Genomic DNA, 15,619 nt, shown 5'->3' with positions numbered 1-15,619 from the left:
TCTGCGTACCACTGATCTAGACACTAACAACTGGAGCTCTTTTTATCAGGGCGCCGCGCTCTCCCCTCCAGGCCCATTCTTCTCTCCGGTAATAAGGTCCTGAAATACACAAAGGCCGAGGCCGCGGCAAAGATAACTGCTGCCTCTGCTGCTCGCGCCGTGGCTTGTTTTAGATGACAACGTGGAGCACTGATAGGGAGTTTGTATAGCTTTTATTATAATTGAATTCAATATGCAGCTCCTTTATCTTTGGGCACGATGTACAGGGCCAACGTTTTTTGCCAGCTGTGAAAAAAGGTGAGCATTTTTTTTTGCTGGAAACATCTAGATTCAAGACCAAGGTTTGAATTAGTAAAGATTTCACACATCATTATTTATGTTCAATTTCAAAGATGTGGGGACCGACCTTTTTATGCTACATTTTCAAAGGAAACCAGGATTTTTAAGCTTCTTCTTCCTCTTAGCATATGTGGGTCATTCTTAAACCCTGTTAACTTTTGCACAGTGTTGTCCATAAAGGATAAATCCAAATCTTACTCAATTCTGAACAGCAGGAGGTCTTATCCGACAAATTATCTCCTCCGCCTGCGAGGCCTTTAAGGTGACAGCCAAGCTAAGCCAGCCCCCCCGATGGCACATTAAATATTTGCCAGAGAGTGAATACATTCTCCGCGACTCCTCCAAGGAAATTACGGCCGCGCCTTTAGTTACGGGTGACAGCTCCGAAAATGCATCATCGCTGTGAAAATGCCATATTTGAAGACAGAGGCGGAGGATCACAGGGGAAGACGGACTGTGACTGCTGCCGCGATTCGTATGCTATACAGGAGACGCTGTTTGTTTGAATAATGGGGCTTTGAGATCCAGACAACGCTGTCACGGGGGGGGGGAAGAAAAAACGCTGATACACAAAGTACATTTCTACGTATCGTTTTCCAAGGCAAACATTTGCGGAGTAGATACTGTACGATTGATGCCCTCGAGTCACGCGGGGTCAGGGTGGCTGTGCGCATTCAGCTCCGCTCGCGGCGTAGGCGTCTGCCACTCGCAAATAAATATAGCTGTTGCACAGAACGATGCCGTGCGAGCTCTTAACACATTGCAAATTCAGGTCAATAAGTTTCCATAAATATATTCAGCTACATGCGGATTTAAATCTGACTTTAAAGCATTCTTCTGTGGCTTTCGCTTTTGTGCCAACAGCCTGCCTCTTAGCGCACTAACTCCGAACTGCCCTTGATCAACAATCTGCTGACAACTTTTGAAAATGAAAAAAAAAAAAACGGTTTCTATACTTGCTCAAGTTCAAAGTCTCGACAACTTTTGATGTTTGTAAAAAAAAAGAAAAAAACCTTTGATAAGTGTAACGGTAAAGGCTGTAGGATGCGCTTTCTGTGGTTTAAAAAAAAAAGCTGCTTTAAGCCTCTTAAGCCTTCGAGGACAAGTTTCACCGCACGTAAACATCAGTGTCCTGTATGTTTCGACACGAGCAGACAAGCAGACAGATGAAGGCTCACGCCACAGACACACACACACACACACAATGAGTGATCAGCTCGCGGACCTGTTCGGCAAAACGCCTCCTCTTTTGCTCGGGCGACTTGACATACGCGGCCTGGGTGTAGGCATAGCTTTTATAGCGCAGCTGAGGGGAGGGGCTCCGCACTCGCCCCTGAGCCACACTGACAGTGATCTGAGAGCGACAGAGACAGTGAAGAGAAGAGAGGGGAGAGAGAGACAAGAACAGCCACAAAATTAAAGACAGAGGAGCGGAGGTGATGAGAGAGAGAGAGAGAGAGAAGCAAAAAGAGCAAAAAACAAAACATGAATAACAACATGTAAGCAATGTTTCCATCCAAATGTGTGTGAAAGCAGTGTCAGGGAATGTGAGTGTGCTTCAAATTCAGATGAAATGTATTGGTTTGATTTACGCTTGAGGTTTTGAATGACTTGGATGGAAACCCGGGGGAGACAGAGAATGCAGACGTGAGCCACAGATGCAGACAGAACAATGTGATGTGACAGAGTGGACGACAGACAGAGTGAGACCTCCTGCTCGCGATCGATTCTGCGCGTCTCTATTCCGGTCTATTGAGGTCAGGACTATCACACCGGGCCCGACGTCTCACTCACCGGCTTCTTATGGAGCGTACATCCCCGCACATAAAGAAACCGCATCGATGTTGACAACATTAAGACCACTGCAGGATTTATCTTCGCGGTTTCCATTCTGTTTGGCAGGTCTTCTGTTACCTTCGCAGGCCCGATTCCCAGTCCGAGCACACGCCGCTGGTCGGCCAATACAATTACAAGCTACAACCACCGCCTTTATCACCGTGACCGAGCCCTCGCTAGCTCTTAAGTGACCGAATCTTCATCTGCAGCCAACCTGTAAATCTCCGCTTTATCCACTGCCCCGGAGCAAATAAACAGAGTCGTCCGGCGTGAATGGGGCAAAACCGAGGCACCCCCAACGGCTCGGAGATAAAAGCTATACGTCCACAGCTTGAATGAAGACGAATATGTATCCTTCAGTGAACCCTGGCCTCATCCAATTTAGGTGATTCCGATGAAAAGGCTGTTTTTATATATAACGCCTATGAGGAGACGAGGCAATTACCCAAGTGCTTCATTAGTGCAGTGTGAGTCAGACACAAACAGGAGCACAGAGTGATAATATGATTGACTTTTAGCATCACCCGTGTTGAGCTGTATGTGCTTTATGTTTGCAATAATCCTATAAAAGTCTAGTGGTGACTTTCGCAGCAGCTGATGTTATTTGGCGTGTACACGGTTGTAATCAATTGTCAGCGGCCCATGAAGCTCAGTTTGATGAAAGCATAAGCCCCGGCGTGAAATAATGCTCGAAGACAGCTGCATTTGTAACATTTGGACACTTCCTGAGCCGCGCACGCAGGAGAACTCCTCCAAGCAGCCGCCGGAACAGGTGTCCCCCGCTTTCTGAGGACAAATAACTTTTAATTGACGAGCGATTGCGCCGTTGTCTGGCATTCCCGAGGAGCCTTTAGCGTGACAGATGGCCCGGGCGACGCATAAGTAAAAACCCAAGTGGAGCCCGGGCGCTAGACATGAGAAAAGTTTTTTTTCCGCGCACCCCGTCTGCCCTTCCCATCCATCTCTTCCCCTGCACCGCCGCGTGTTTTCCGGTCGGATTAACTGTTCCTCCGCGGCTCAGACGGAGAGGTTTCCTTGGCACTGTTTGTGTAGGTGTGCGTGTGTGTGTGTGTGTGTGTGTGTTTGTGTGCTAACCTGCTCTAAAGGCTCAGACATGAAGTGCTGGAGCATGAGAGCGGCTCCCATAAGGCGGACTTTGTTCCACCATTCAGCCGTGCTCCTCATTTGGATTACTGACCATGTAAAGATAATCTGACAATTCCATGTTGTAAACAAAGCGCTCCAGTACAGGGGCAAGACCGAGGGGCGAGGATAGCACTTTGTTTGGTCCTCATGACGGGGCGGTGGCGCTACTGCGATACCACCCAGAAGCAGCGAAGGGCGACTCTAGGAGGAACACTGTGATGTGGAATCCCATGCAGACTTTATATCTCTCACAAAAAACAACTCAAAATCCTGGCTCCAAAGACTGTTATTTTTTCTAAAAAGTGTGTTTCCTCCTGTGACAACTCTGAGGGGAGTAACATATTTGTAACCATGCTGGCTTCTGTTTCCTGGATTTTTAAACCTTGAGGCTTTGACTGACAGGCCCTGGAGATCTGAGGAGGCTCGTTGCTCCTCTGCCCTAGCCTGGCACGCCATCTACTCTCCTGTTTATTCTGAAGTGTGTGTGGCTGGCCAGGCTAGCTCCGCCCACCTCACAAGAGCCTTTAAGGAACATGCGCTGTCGGAAAAAGCGAGGTATACACCATTTTAATTTCACACACCACACGGGCCCATTGCCATGAATGGGGCAAAATGGCCACTGTTTATCTCCTGTATAATATATCTATGTGGACAAAACAAAGCAATGGATTTACTCCTATCCAAGTGCATTTTCTCCAGTTCAGCTTTACCCAATCTAAAGGTTTACAGCTTATATGCCAGTGTAATGCCTCATTTGATTTCTTTGTTGCTCTTTTGTGGCGTTATTGTCACTTTTTCTTCACTTTTCTGTTAGGGTGACGGTGGTGCAGTTGGTAGAACGGGTCGTCTCGTGATCGGAAGTTCGTGGATTCGAATCCCAGCAAATGCTGTTGTGTCCATGGGCAAGACACTTCGCCCTACTTGCCTCCAATGTCTGCGTACATTGGGTGACTGGTTCTTTACAGTAGAAGGAAGGTAGAAAAGCGCTATATAAGTTGAGTTTATTTACTCTTTTGAGGTGTTTTGCTGGTTTTTGGGCACACATTTTTGTCACTTTTCTATTATTCTTTGGTTGCTTTTTAGCTTTGTTTTTGTCACTTTGTTGTCACGTTTTCGTCGCTCTTTGGTTGCATTTTCATCCTTGTTTTCGTCTCATTTTTGCTGCTATTTTAGCTTTTAGATTTGGGTGAAGCCAAACTGGAGAAAATGTGCTCAGTTCAGGTGGGGGTTAAGAGATTACACTTCGGTGCAATCATGCTAACTCTTTGTCACAATATTTCAAGTTATTGAGACAAAACATAGACCCAGGACACGGTGGTGGGACTATGTCTCCGAGCTGGCCTGGTGTCGCCTCGGGGTCCCCCCAGAACAGCTGGAGGAGGTGTGTGTGGACCGGGAAGTCTCTGCTGAGACTGCTGCCCCCGCGACCCGGCCCCGGATAAAGCGGAAGAAAATGGATGGATGGAGACATAACAATCGGATGAAAGTTGTTTCCTATTCACTAACACTTCCTACCACCACATATCACAGGTAGAAAAGTCACAGTGACACATGTATAAAAGAGGACGAGGACTTTTTACGTTGCAATCCCTTATCTGCAGACGACTTCCCCCTCACACTCGTGAAATCCCTCCTCCCTCCGCCGGGCGATGTGACAGGACACTGATGCTGACAGACAACGGGAGAGCCGCGTAATGTCTCCTGTCACCAACTTCCACACTCCGTCTTTCCCTTCAAAATCTTTACCTCTCCACCATGTCTCGTCTCTGCTCCTTTTCCACCATCAATCAAGCCAATCTGTCCTATCACTCCGCTTTTATACTCGGGAGACTGCGGAGCGCCCATTAAAGAAGACACTTAGATAATGATGTTACTCCAGGAAGCTCACTATTCTGTCTCCTTTTTTCCGGCGAGAAGGGGGCGACACAGACTTCTACTTAACTCCAAAGGTCAAACATTTCAGCTATTATTAACAAGGCCCCAATTTAGCGGTCAATTCTTATTCTGAGCGGGCGAGAGGAATCCAGTCGGTGAATGCAAACACGGCAAAAGAGACAGTCGGGATCTTTTCGAAACCGCATTCTTTTGTAATTATTTTTCTGCCGGCAAATGGTCTTGAATGAAATGTTTAGATTTTGAGAAAGGGAAAAGCCTGCGTATTATTGACGAAACCCGCAATATTGACGAAAAGCGAGGCGAAAGTCACCTTCAACTTTTACGAAAATCATACACAGAACACCGCGAGTTATTGATTCAAAAAGCAGCCGTGCAGATCCGTTTTCTTTGGCATGCATCCCTCGCAACTTTCCCAATCTTATAGTCCAAGCATCATCATCTCCTCCCTCTCATATTTTCACTGAGAGCCACTTTCAGCCGCAGCGTCCGAGAGCCCTCCGGATAATGCTGCGAGTCAGACGGAGTTAGCATAACACGCACGAGGCTATAATCCATATTGGCCAAAATAAAGTACATAAACAAGCGCCAGAGATGGAGCGAGATGAGAGTAGCGTTTAAAAATAGACTGAGGAAGGATGCTATGGAATATGTCCATGGAGAAATGAGTCTGCAGATACTCAAAGGCTATAATAAAACTACATTTTAAAGTGCACATGACAGGTTTGAATGTTGTTAAAAATATGACTTATTTAGAAAGATAACATCGGTCGCATGATGATCATTTGATTTCAATGAAGCAGCAATTTTAATGAAGAAATGTTGGGCAGAAAAGCTACTTTGTTTGAAATTTTAAGCTGCTAACAGGAAGAGACATAGAAGAAGGAAACAAGACGGCATCTCGTCACAGAAGGGGGCGTGGCCTCGCGGAGGGGGAAAACAGAATCTTTCGGGAAATGTTTTACTCTTTTTAGCCATTTTCTGCCGAAATATAAACTCATTTTAAGTCTAAATCGGGTCCATATGGATGTTTATCATGTTAGCATCTCTTATTTATGTATTTATGGACTGTTTGACCACTTTGCTCCTCCCCATGTCTTTGTATCTTTATTTAGTAGAAAACTATATTCATAATTCAGCCTTTGCTAAAGTAGTTTCTGAATAATTAGAGAAAGTTTATATTTTTTCATCCAAATTGTTTTCCCCGTCAACTATTTCCAAACATAACCATATATGGGCGATGCCGTCTGTATCTATGGCGCGTCTTTTCCCTTTTCAACCCAGTTACGCCATGATCCCGCCCCCCACATTATTCTAACCAAATCCTTTTTTCTTACCATAACCATAACCTTAATTCCTAACCTTAAACCTTTGTAAAACGACAATATAAAGTTAATAAAGCCAACTGAAAAAGCTGCATTTGGAATGACATCCACTCAGAATCATCTATGACACTTCCTGTCGGTGTCCAATAAGGAAGTGAAACTATAAACAAACAAAAAAAAACTGGGTACAACTTTAAAATGTTAAATATAAATTGTATTAACTATGTTCTCACCACAAATACAACTCAAGTAAAGTACAGATCTGAAAAAAAACTACAGTATTAAGTAAATGACTACGTCTGTTGGAAATACAGCTTATCTGTCATCTGCATTGTGGCTATAGGCTAACACCGAGTCGCCATGGTTACTGCCTTCAAGTGATGTCCCTGAAAACCATGTATAGTCAGTGGTTATAAAGGAGAAAGCGAGGAGAGGTTGTTTCAAAGATGAGAAGGAGCGAGCTTGTTCTTTGGTCAATGCCAGAGTCAAAGCCTCTTCTTTTCGCGTTCTTTCCAAATCGCACTGACCTTTCGCCTTCACCTCTCTGAAGCATAAGTTCGTAATACCCGGACAGACCTGCTGGGAGAAGCGCTGCTGGGTCTGGATCTGGTAGTGCTCCTCGGTGGTCACCCGGCTGGCGGAGGGGGTCCCCCGCGGCAACGTCTCCACCTCGGCGATGGCCTCCATGGTGATGCTCTGGGGGAGGACCTTGAACAGGGACGTCACGTACATGAGGATGCTCTTCTTGTCCGGGTTGGGCACGGCCACGTCTGAAATCACAGTAGTAACGCTGATCAAAATGTGGCTTCACTAGTTTGATACACCCTACATACAGTCAGCAAACAAATGTTATAAAAGGAGCAACACACTATCCCCTGGGAACATTATTGTCCAATTCACATTCATTAACTCAGCAGCATATCATTCAAAATCACCTAACTCAATCATGGCACATCCTCACGAATGATAAACATCTCTAAAGCCATTAGCATCCATCATCCTTCAATCAGCATGTGGCACCGAGCAGACTCCAATGCCCCGAATCTGAATGAAATTTTCAAAAAAATAATGTTTTTCCGTCTGTGTCCATTTGGCGAGGGCGCTTTTTTTGTGCCAACATCTGGTCAGCCGTGGCGACAGTTGCAGACACCGTCCCTGCTCATGAATCACAAATCGGCTTGTGTATTCTGCGATAAGGCTGGGTTTTAAATGACCGAAAGCCGCTGTTTATAATATGCAACCAAGTCTTCATTTCCCATAGCATCCTCCGTCTGCCAGTCGAGTCCTGAAGCAACGGCTAAATGAGGGAACAGGAGGAGACAGAGAGCGTTTAAGTGAACTATGGCCTGGACAAAAGGCTGGGGGCGAAACTAATACACTCAGATCCCAGTGGGAAGGAGATGGTGAGGAGGGATAAAGAATTGTGAGGATTTTAGAGACGAGTTGAATAAAAATAATGACTTGATCAGGACAAAAACACGAGCCGACACTCCAACTAAACCTAAAATGAAGCTGAATGAAATAGTTTAAACTGAGGATGGCCCTATGTCCTTCTCATTAAGGTTAAGGTTTGGTGGTTTGATGTCAGAGGCAGAAAACATGTACCTCACAGGGTTGTTCGATTTCCGCTAACCCGTTTAGCACCGTACCTGTGACCAGCCCCTCTCCAGGCACAGAGAGCTCCCTGACTCAGAGTATCGGTGCATGACTGCAGTGAAAAACAGTCCATGGGCTCGGCGACGGTAAGTTCTGTGCGTGCTGGTGTGTGGCATCAGCGCGTCGACCTGCCTGTAAAACTAACTTTTAGCAAGTTGCTTGTAGGCAGCCAGGTCCCACTTTTCACAGCCGAAAAGTCATAATGGAGCGAGAAGTACAGCATGCTATGAGCCGGCAGACGAGAAAGGCTCAGCAAGGTTTTTTTTCGCTTCTAAGATTTTCATGATCGCACAAAGCAGACAGAAGCTCCACACATCTAATTTTAACTGACTTTAAAATTAGCAACGATTGTGGGTTGTGAATAAATGTTTAAAGGTGCTTTTTAAGAGATGCTTGCGTTGCATACTACATCTTTTATTTCTTAAGAGGTCTGGCCTGACTGAAAAGGAGCTGAAATGGACCCTTCACCACCGGTCAAGTTCTATGACTATGAGCAGCAGAGGAAGCCTGCACTAAAACGTCTACAAGAAAGGCTCCTGCAATGTCCAAACCAGGACCACCCCGACACAAAACAATGGCCGAACTCAGACTAAAAGAAAGCAAACAGACCTGGTGTCCCATAGATGCAGACGGCATCTCTGGAATCGCCCATATATGGTCATGCTTGAAAACAGTTAAGGGGGAAAACAATTTGGAGAAAAATGTAAACTTTCTTTTAGGGCTGCACAATATATCGCGAAAAATATCGTATCGCGATATTAGCGGATGCAATATCCATATCGCAACATCACCATAGCCTTCATCTGACTGAGATCGACCCATTTTTTTTGCAAGTCATGTGTAAAAGTTCACTTATAGCTTAACATTTACTAGCCTTGTTAAATTCTACCCTTGTTTTGGTCCTGATGGGGTGTTTTTTGAGTCTTCTTTTGACACAGTTTGCTGAAAAAACATATCGTGTTTAGTGAAATATCGCAATAATACCGTTATCGCGATGTTGCACAGCAGTATCGTATATCGCAAGTCACTTCAATATTTTGCAGCCCTACTTTCTTTAATTATTCAAAACTACTTTAACATGCGCTGAATTTTGAATATAGTTTTCTGCTATATAAAGATACAAAGACATGGAGAGGAGCACAGTGGGTCAACAGCCCATAAGTATATAAATAATGGAGAATGCTAACTTGATGCCTCATGTTAGTATTGGGCTAATGCTAACGGTTAGCTAGCACTAGTTACAACGGCCGTTTTTTCACTTCTACTGAACAATCTGCTGTGAGAAAATATCTATGTTGGCCCAATTTACACTTGACTTTATTTATATGTGGTAAATACGCTAATATTCCACCAGAAAGAAGAAAAAAAAAAGTGAAAAATTGGGTTTATCTAAAGATTCCATTTTCCCCCTCAGCAAAGCCACGCCCCCTTCAATGACGAGATGCCGTCTGTATCTATAACAGCTGTGACACCAGGACTAAATCTGAGGTCACAATCCTAAAACAGGTTTGAAACAGAACTTCAGCAGCAGAGGAAGTTCTGTGTGCCGCAAATCGTACGTGCGCCACCGCTTGAGAACCCCTCGCACAATAGACAGCAGAATGTCTGACAGCGCTGTAAGTAATGGGCCGGCAGTGAGGGGAAACGGAAAAACAGCCCGGGACAATAGACCGTCTATGCACATGTTTGCGCTGGAAGATATACAGGGTGCCAAAGCGAGACAGAAAGATAAAGATTTTGTATATTATTTATTTCATTCTTTGGCTGTGGATTTATAAGCTTTGCAGAAGGAGGCGAGTTTAATGTGTGACAGAGGGGAGACTCCATAAATTACGTGGAGAAATGCACACACAGATTCCCTCCACTGTCCTTGCCAGGCCGACGTTCTTTAAGTTAATAATTTAGCATTTGGTCTCCTTTTATCAAAACAGTGACACTATGCAGCTGTGGAGAGTGGCTAGTGAAGAGCACAGGTAAAGCAGAGAATACCATCCCGGATCATAATGAGCGACGGAGGCTAATTAGCAGGCTAACGGGTTAAGTCATCTGCATAATTAGCATGTTAGCGGCTAATTAGCGGTGTGTATGACTGGAGAAATGTGAAGGACACCACGAGCACATAATGAAAAGGCAAAAAGGCAAGTTAATTCATTATTAATATCTGTATGTGTTCCAAGATGAGATTTAAGTAAGTCATACATTTATTCTGTTGATTTATATATGATTTAATATAACTATTCATGCTCAAAATGACTTCCTGTTGGGAATGTCCTGGGTAAATGTGTCATTATTGCAGCTAAAAGGCAGGTTGTACTTTTAAATATTCGTATTTTCTTAATATTTGGCTTGACACCTTGTGTTTATTGACAGTGATTTGGAAAAATTGCCATCAACGGAGACAAAACAATGCACAAAGAAATTGATGCATGAGCTGTCACTTCTCGGATGAATAGTATAATTTCTCGTGTTGCCTTGGAATTTTTATGAGCTCAAAGTAGGACACTCGAGATTGTTCAACTTGATGTTTTTTTTTGTTTTTGTTTTTTACAGAATTCAGACAAACTACATCTATCCATCCATCCATCCATTTTCTTCCACTTGTCCGTTTCCGGGTCGTGGGGCAGCCGTTGGAGCTGCCCAAATCACATTGCACCAGCCCCTTATGGCTCCTCCTGCAGGTGGTGGGTCCAAAGAAGGACGGCCTCATAATTAAACAGGCCTGTTGGTCTCTCATAAGGGGCTTATGAACCGCCCTTTGTCTGACCTGTCACCTAGGACCTGTTTGCCAAGGGAGACCCTACCAGGGGCACGAAGCTCTCGACAACAAAGCTCCCGGATCATTCGGGCGCTCAAACTCCTCCACCACGTTAAGGTGGCGGCTCCAGGAGGGGACAAACTACACAAATATCTTTAAAAAATTCATTATAAAAGGTATGCCAGCTCCCATTGTGTTCATCTATTTCATTAAACGTATTGAATATCTGCACTTATCCCTCATAGGCGCACACAAAGTTTGCGTATTTGAGCGCCGGGCTTGCAGTGATTACCGTTTTGTGTAAATATCCAGACTGCAAATGTCATTAAAGAGGATCACAACAGCTCCGGAGATAATTCCCACGCAGGAAAATATGTGGCTCTCATATTGGGGTTTTTCAGCGAGAGGCTTCAAAACAAACTCAATTATTACAACAGGCAGATTCCACACGGACGCATTAGGAACATCTTAGCAATGGGAGATACCTGCGTGAAGAATATTGAATAGATAATAAACTAATGGGTACATGTTTGGCTTGAATTTCTGTATTTGTATTAATTATGTATCATGTATTTGATATAATTCATTGCGTGGAATGTTGCTTTGTGCGGCTTTAATTAAGAAGGCAAAAATATGACATAAACAAGACATTTTATAATTGAAGTAATCAAATGCAAAACAAGCTTGAGCCTTTGTCGCACAATTTTAGCATGGAAATGAATGGCGTTTTAAGTATTCAGAATAATTCATTTTCCACTTTGAAGAGCCATCTTTTAAGTAATTGGCCATTCAAGTGATTAGCAGTGGAGCCTGAGACGACTGAGGAGGAGAGAAGGGACTGGCAGATGAAAGAGAGCATTTTGTTTCGCGAATAACATTGTAGCGCTTCAAACAGGTGTCCTATATGGGCTACGAACCGGCAACTTGTACAGCAACACACACACAAAAAAAGCTGTGTTTGTCACAAAGCACTGACAAAGCTGCTACAAAGTGTTGACCGAGTGGCTTTCGAGGGGGCTGGCAGTCTCTATTAGGAGTGTGTTAGCAGATCTGGGGTCGGCTGAAGGCCTGGCAGGCAGATACAGTTAGATTTAATGCTGTCAGAGAAGTGATTTATTTGAGCAGCGTTTGGAAAAGAGCGATTAACGAGGCCGTGATGTGGCGAGAGAAAGAGAGAGAGAGAGAGAGAGAGGAAATGTCTCTCAGCTGGGTATGGACCAAATTAAGAGACTTTTCATCACTGAGCAGGAGGTAGAAGTGTGGGAAAATACTCTCATAATGGGTAGTTTGCCACGAAGATTTCAATGGTCCTGTTAATAGGTTTTCTGGTTGATTCTAACTAGAAATTTTGCATCTCCGTAGCAACAGCCACTCATGTTTACACGGGTGAATCAAGGTCATGGGGAAATATGTCTATGAGCGACCTCACAAAGATGTAGCCGCAAGTATGTGTGTGTGTGTGTTTTTGCATTTACGACATTGTGAGGACCAGTTTGAGTTTTTAACCAACAGGATGTTTCTGTAAAGTGAGGACATTTTGGGTTGTCCTCACTTATGTGAAGGACTGTTTGAGGGTCAAGATGTGGTCTCAGGGTCAGGGTTAGAATTGGGTTTAGATTAGGGTTAGGGTTAAGATTAAGGTTAGGGCCTTAGGTTCTGGGTAATACATTATGTCTTTGAGTGTCCTCACTAAGAATTACAAACATGCGCATGTGTGTGTGTGTGTGTGTGTGTGTGTGTGTGTGTGTGTGTGTTGAACCTACCCTCCGGATCAAGCAGTTTCTCTATCCCCAGGTGCTGCTCGGCCTTATTAAAAGCATGTTCCAGACGGTCAATGGCCGACGTCTTCTTCTCCACCAAGCTCCACTCAAAAAGCTCCGGTCTGCGGGAGACAAAACCAAAACGTGGCAATTTAACAAACAATATTAGAATTTTAATGTGGGTAAATATGTGTTCTGTCCCCAATAATGCGTAATTGGTCTGGGTATTTGCTTTGAGCCTTGTGACTTTTGTTCATTTTCACATTTTGATTTGGTGAGCGGTGTTTTCTTTCCCGACCCCATCAAAAGTCAGCATTGTCAGAAGGCCAAGCTGCTGACCGCGTGGCTGTAAACGTGCTTTATGCTTTCCTATTACCGCTCCTATAGATCCTCCCTCCACTGTTTAACGCTGTAATTACGCGAGTGGAGCTGAGGCAGGCGCAGTTATATTTGGACATGATCACTCAGCACCCATGTGTCTGTGTGCTGATGGGCTGTGAACTTTTACCGCTAACAATACAATACTGGTGATGTGTCGGGATTTATATTTAAAATCAACTCCATTTAGAACATTTATAGGTGTTAGAACAAACTTGGTGGTACATAATGGTGATACATTTTGCAACAACAAAGCTGAACGATGTTAATACTGTGGCATAGTGATAATTAAAGATAAGGCTATATACACAGTCTGTTATAGAATCACATTTGTTTGTTCTATAAATATGCTGCATTCTGTTTGTGTGAAAGTGTGAATTTAGATCTGGTTGGTTAGTGTTACTGTGTTCCTGTTGTCAAGTGGAAAAGTACAAAGATAGTAAGACAAAAACAATTAAGTGGTAAAAATCAGATAAATCTACCTACTGCAGGCTGCCGCAATGTTATTTTACCGAACCCATTTAAACACAGAGGCCAGAGATTTTGTCCAAATGCTGGTAAAGTGTTGGAACAGTTGGAAATTTACCGATTTGAACTCAGCATTATTTCTCACTATATTATTTTGGATAAAGTTCTGGTTCAGGCATCTCATTTTCATTACTCTGCTTCTTATCAATCGCAGTTTAGTCTTACACTGGTCTATCAAACTTGCCTTGTGTAAATGTTGTCACCAACATGATATATATAACATCTCAAGAGGAAATCAAGGGGGGCACACCATACCACTAAATATATATTATACGGACTGAAATGCGATAGAAGATGATAAACCATAAATCTTCAGCTACATAAGTTTCCCAGCCTTGCCCCGTCCCTAACCGACCCCGCACTCTTCCGCACACTGCCCCTCACCTGTGGCTGTGGATGAGGGCGTTGAAGGCCAGTCCATCATTCCAGCTGCTGGAGAAGTTCACCACATTGACCTGAGAAGAATAAACACAATGAATAATATTATTCAGTAATAGGGCATTCTGCGGCACTCGTCGACCTCATTTTAGGGAGTCGACAAGTCATGTGTTTATCTCTTTCTCCTCCCCTCTCTCTCTGCCCTCTCTCTCTGCCTAGTTTCAACATTATTGTCAAGAGGGAACCCTTTTCTGTGTTTTGGTGGGACAATAAACAGCGTTACAATTTGATGTCTGTGTAGGCTCTCAGTTGTACAGGAGTTTTCCATCTTCAATGAGGTACTGAAGACGATTCAAGAACCTTCATTGAAGCGTTATCAGCAGCCATGGCCAGCGGCTAGTTGTTTTTGCCGGTTATCGTTCACTTTTTAGTGATCTACATAGAGTTTCAGCTGAAACCGGGATAGTCTCCACCGGTCACTGTGCACCGCGGCCCATCACGCACACGGATTTAAACTTTTCTCTATCCCGGACTTATTCATGTGGAATCAACTACGATCTAACACTCCGGGACCGAAAGGTTGTTTACTTCAGACCTTGGATTTACAAGGAAGATGAGAGGCCAGATGAGGCCAGGAGGAGGGCGAGACAAACAGAGGAGGAGAGAGGATGCAGATCTACACACTGAGCATTGCTGAAAATTAAGTTAAAAATGAGTTATGACCAAGTCCTCACCACTATCACTGGTTTCCATCTGTACCTGAATTCACCTTATGAGCATGATGTTCTTTGTCTTGGGCATACGTGTGACAAAAGAGGTTTTATTTCATTAAGGTCTTATGATGATGTCTTGAGTAGAAAAGTACATGGTCGAGAGAATAATTTACTCAATTACAAGAAGGTTTGGCTTTTCTTCTCCGATGTAAAGGTCAGGACCATTCACAGAAGTATTCAGAGACCATTCACACTGAAACACGGTTTATAATATGCCCACTGATAATATTTATGTATTGTACAGAGTTTTTTGCCTTCACTGCTTGAATGATATGAACGTTTGATTTAAAAATGCATCATTACCTTATAGATAATGCCCATTTCGTATGACTCGGCAAAGATTAATTACATTGCCCACACATAATGATAGAATTATTGCCTGACAATTATATATATAAATACTATTGAACATAAACTGTGTTGTTTTGTTATTTTCTGTTTATAATTTAGATATTAATACATGTGGTTGTTCCTGGAAATGTAACAGAAAGTGAATGACTGTGCAAACAGTTTTCACTACAGCAGACAATAAAAAAAAACATGACATTTCTATTCAAATACACCTCCCAAACATTATATTCACAACTCTGACTTCTTCTGACACCTGTACATTTCCTTCTGTCACTTCCCCTACATTGCAACCTGGAAAAGCCTATTATTGGAGGTGAGTGTGGCCCTATAGCGCACCTCCCTGCCCTTGTTGTGGGGAGAGAGCTTAACAAGGAGCAGCTCCTGTGGGTCCCTTCACTCCCACTCACTTTCTCACAGCTCAGTTTGTGACAAGTGACAAGCACAACGTTTACAGTCAGCTGCCATCACTGTCAAAATCACATCCGCATAAGGACTCTATTT

General features: G+C 43.7%; 1 protein-coding gene across 13 annotated transcripts in view; it reads right to left on the bottom strand.

Moving 5' to 3' along the window:
• dmd (dystrophin) overlaps nt 1-15,619 on the bottom strand; it is a 163,261-nt gene that overhangs the window by 131,269 nt on the left and 16,373 nt on the right. For 12 of the 13 annotated variants that reach the window (XR_013794166.1, XM_079581873.1, XM_079581867.1 and 9 more), the window contains 4 exons: nt 14,001-14,071; nt 12,714-12,832; nt 7,116-7,309; nt 1,565-1,693 (listed from right to left, as the gene is read on the bottom strand). Coding sequence is in view for 12 of the 13 variants with exons in the window: in XM_079581873.1 (XP_079437999.1) it covers nt 1,565-1,693; nt 7,116-7,309; nt 12,714-12,832; nt 14,001-14,071 (513 nt within the window). In the remaining variant the exon portion in view is untranslated. The remainder of the gene's footprint in view (nt 1-1,564; nt 1,694-7,115; nt 7,310-12,713; nt 12,833-14,000; nt 14,072-15,619) is intronic. The other variant, XM_079581871.1, reaches the window with a different exon arrangement.

The sequence above is a fragment of the Gobius niger genome (genome assembly GCF_951799975.1).
Source record: "Gobius niger genome assembly, chromosome: 23".
Taxonomy (NCBI): Eukaryota; Metazoa; Chordata; class Actinopteri; order Gobiiformes; family Gobiidae; genus Gobius; species Gobius niger.
Note: the sequence above shows the minus strand (reverse complement) of the source record. Positions and strands in the feature narration are given on the sequence as shown.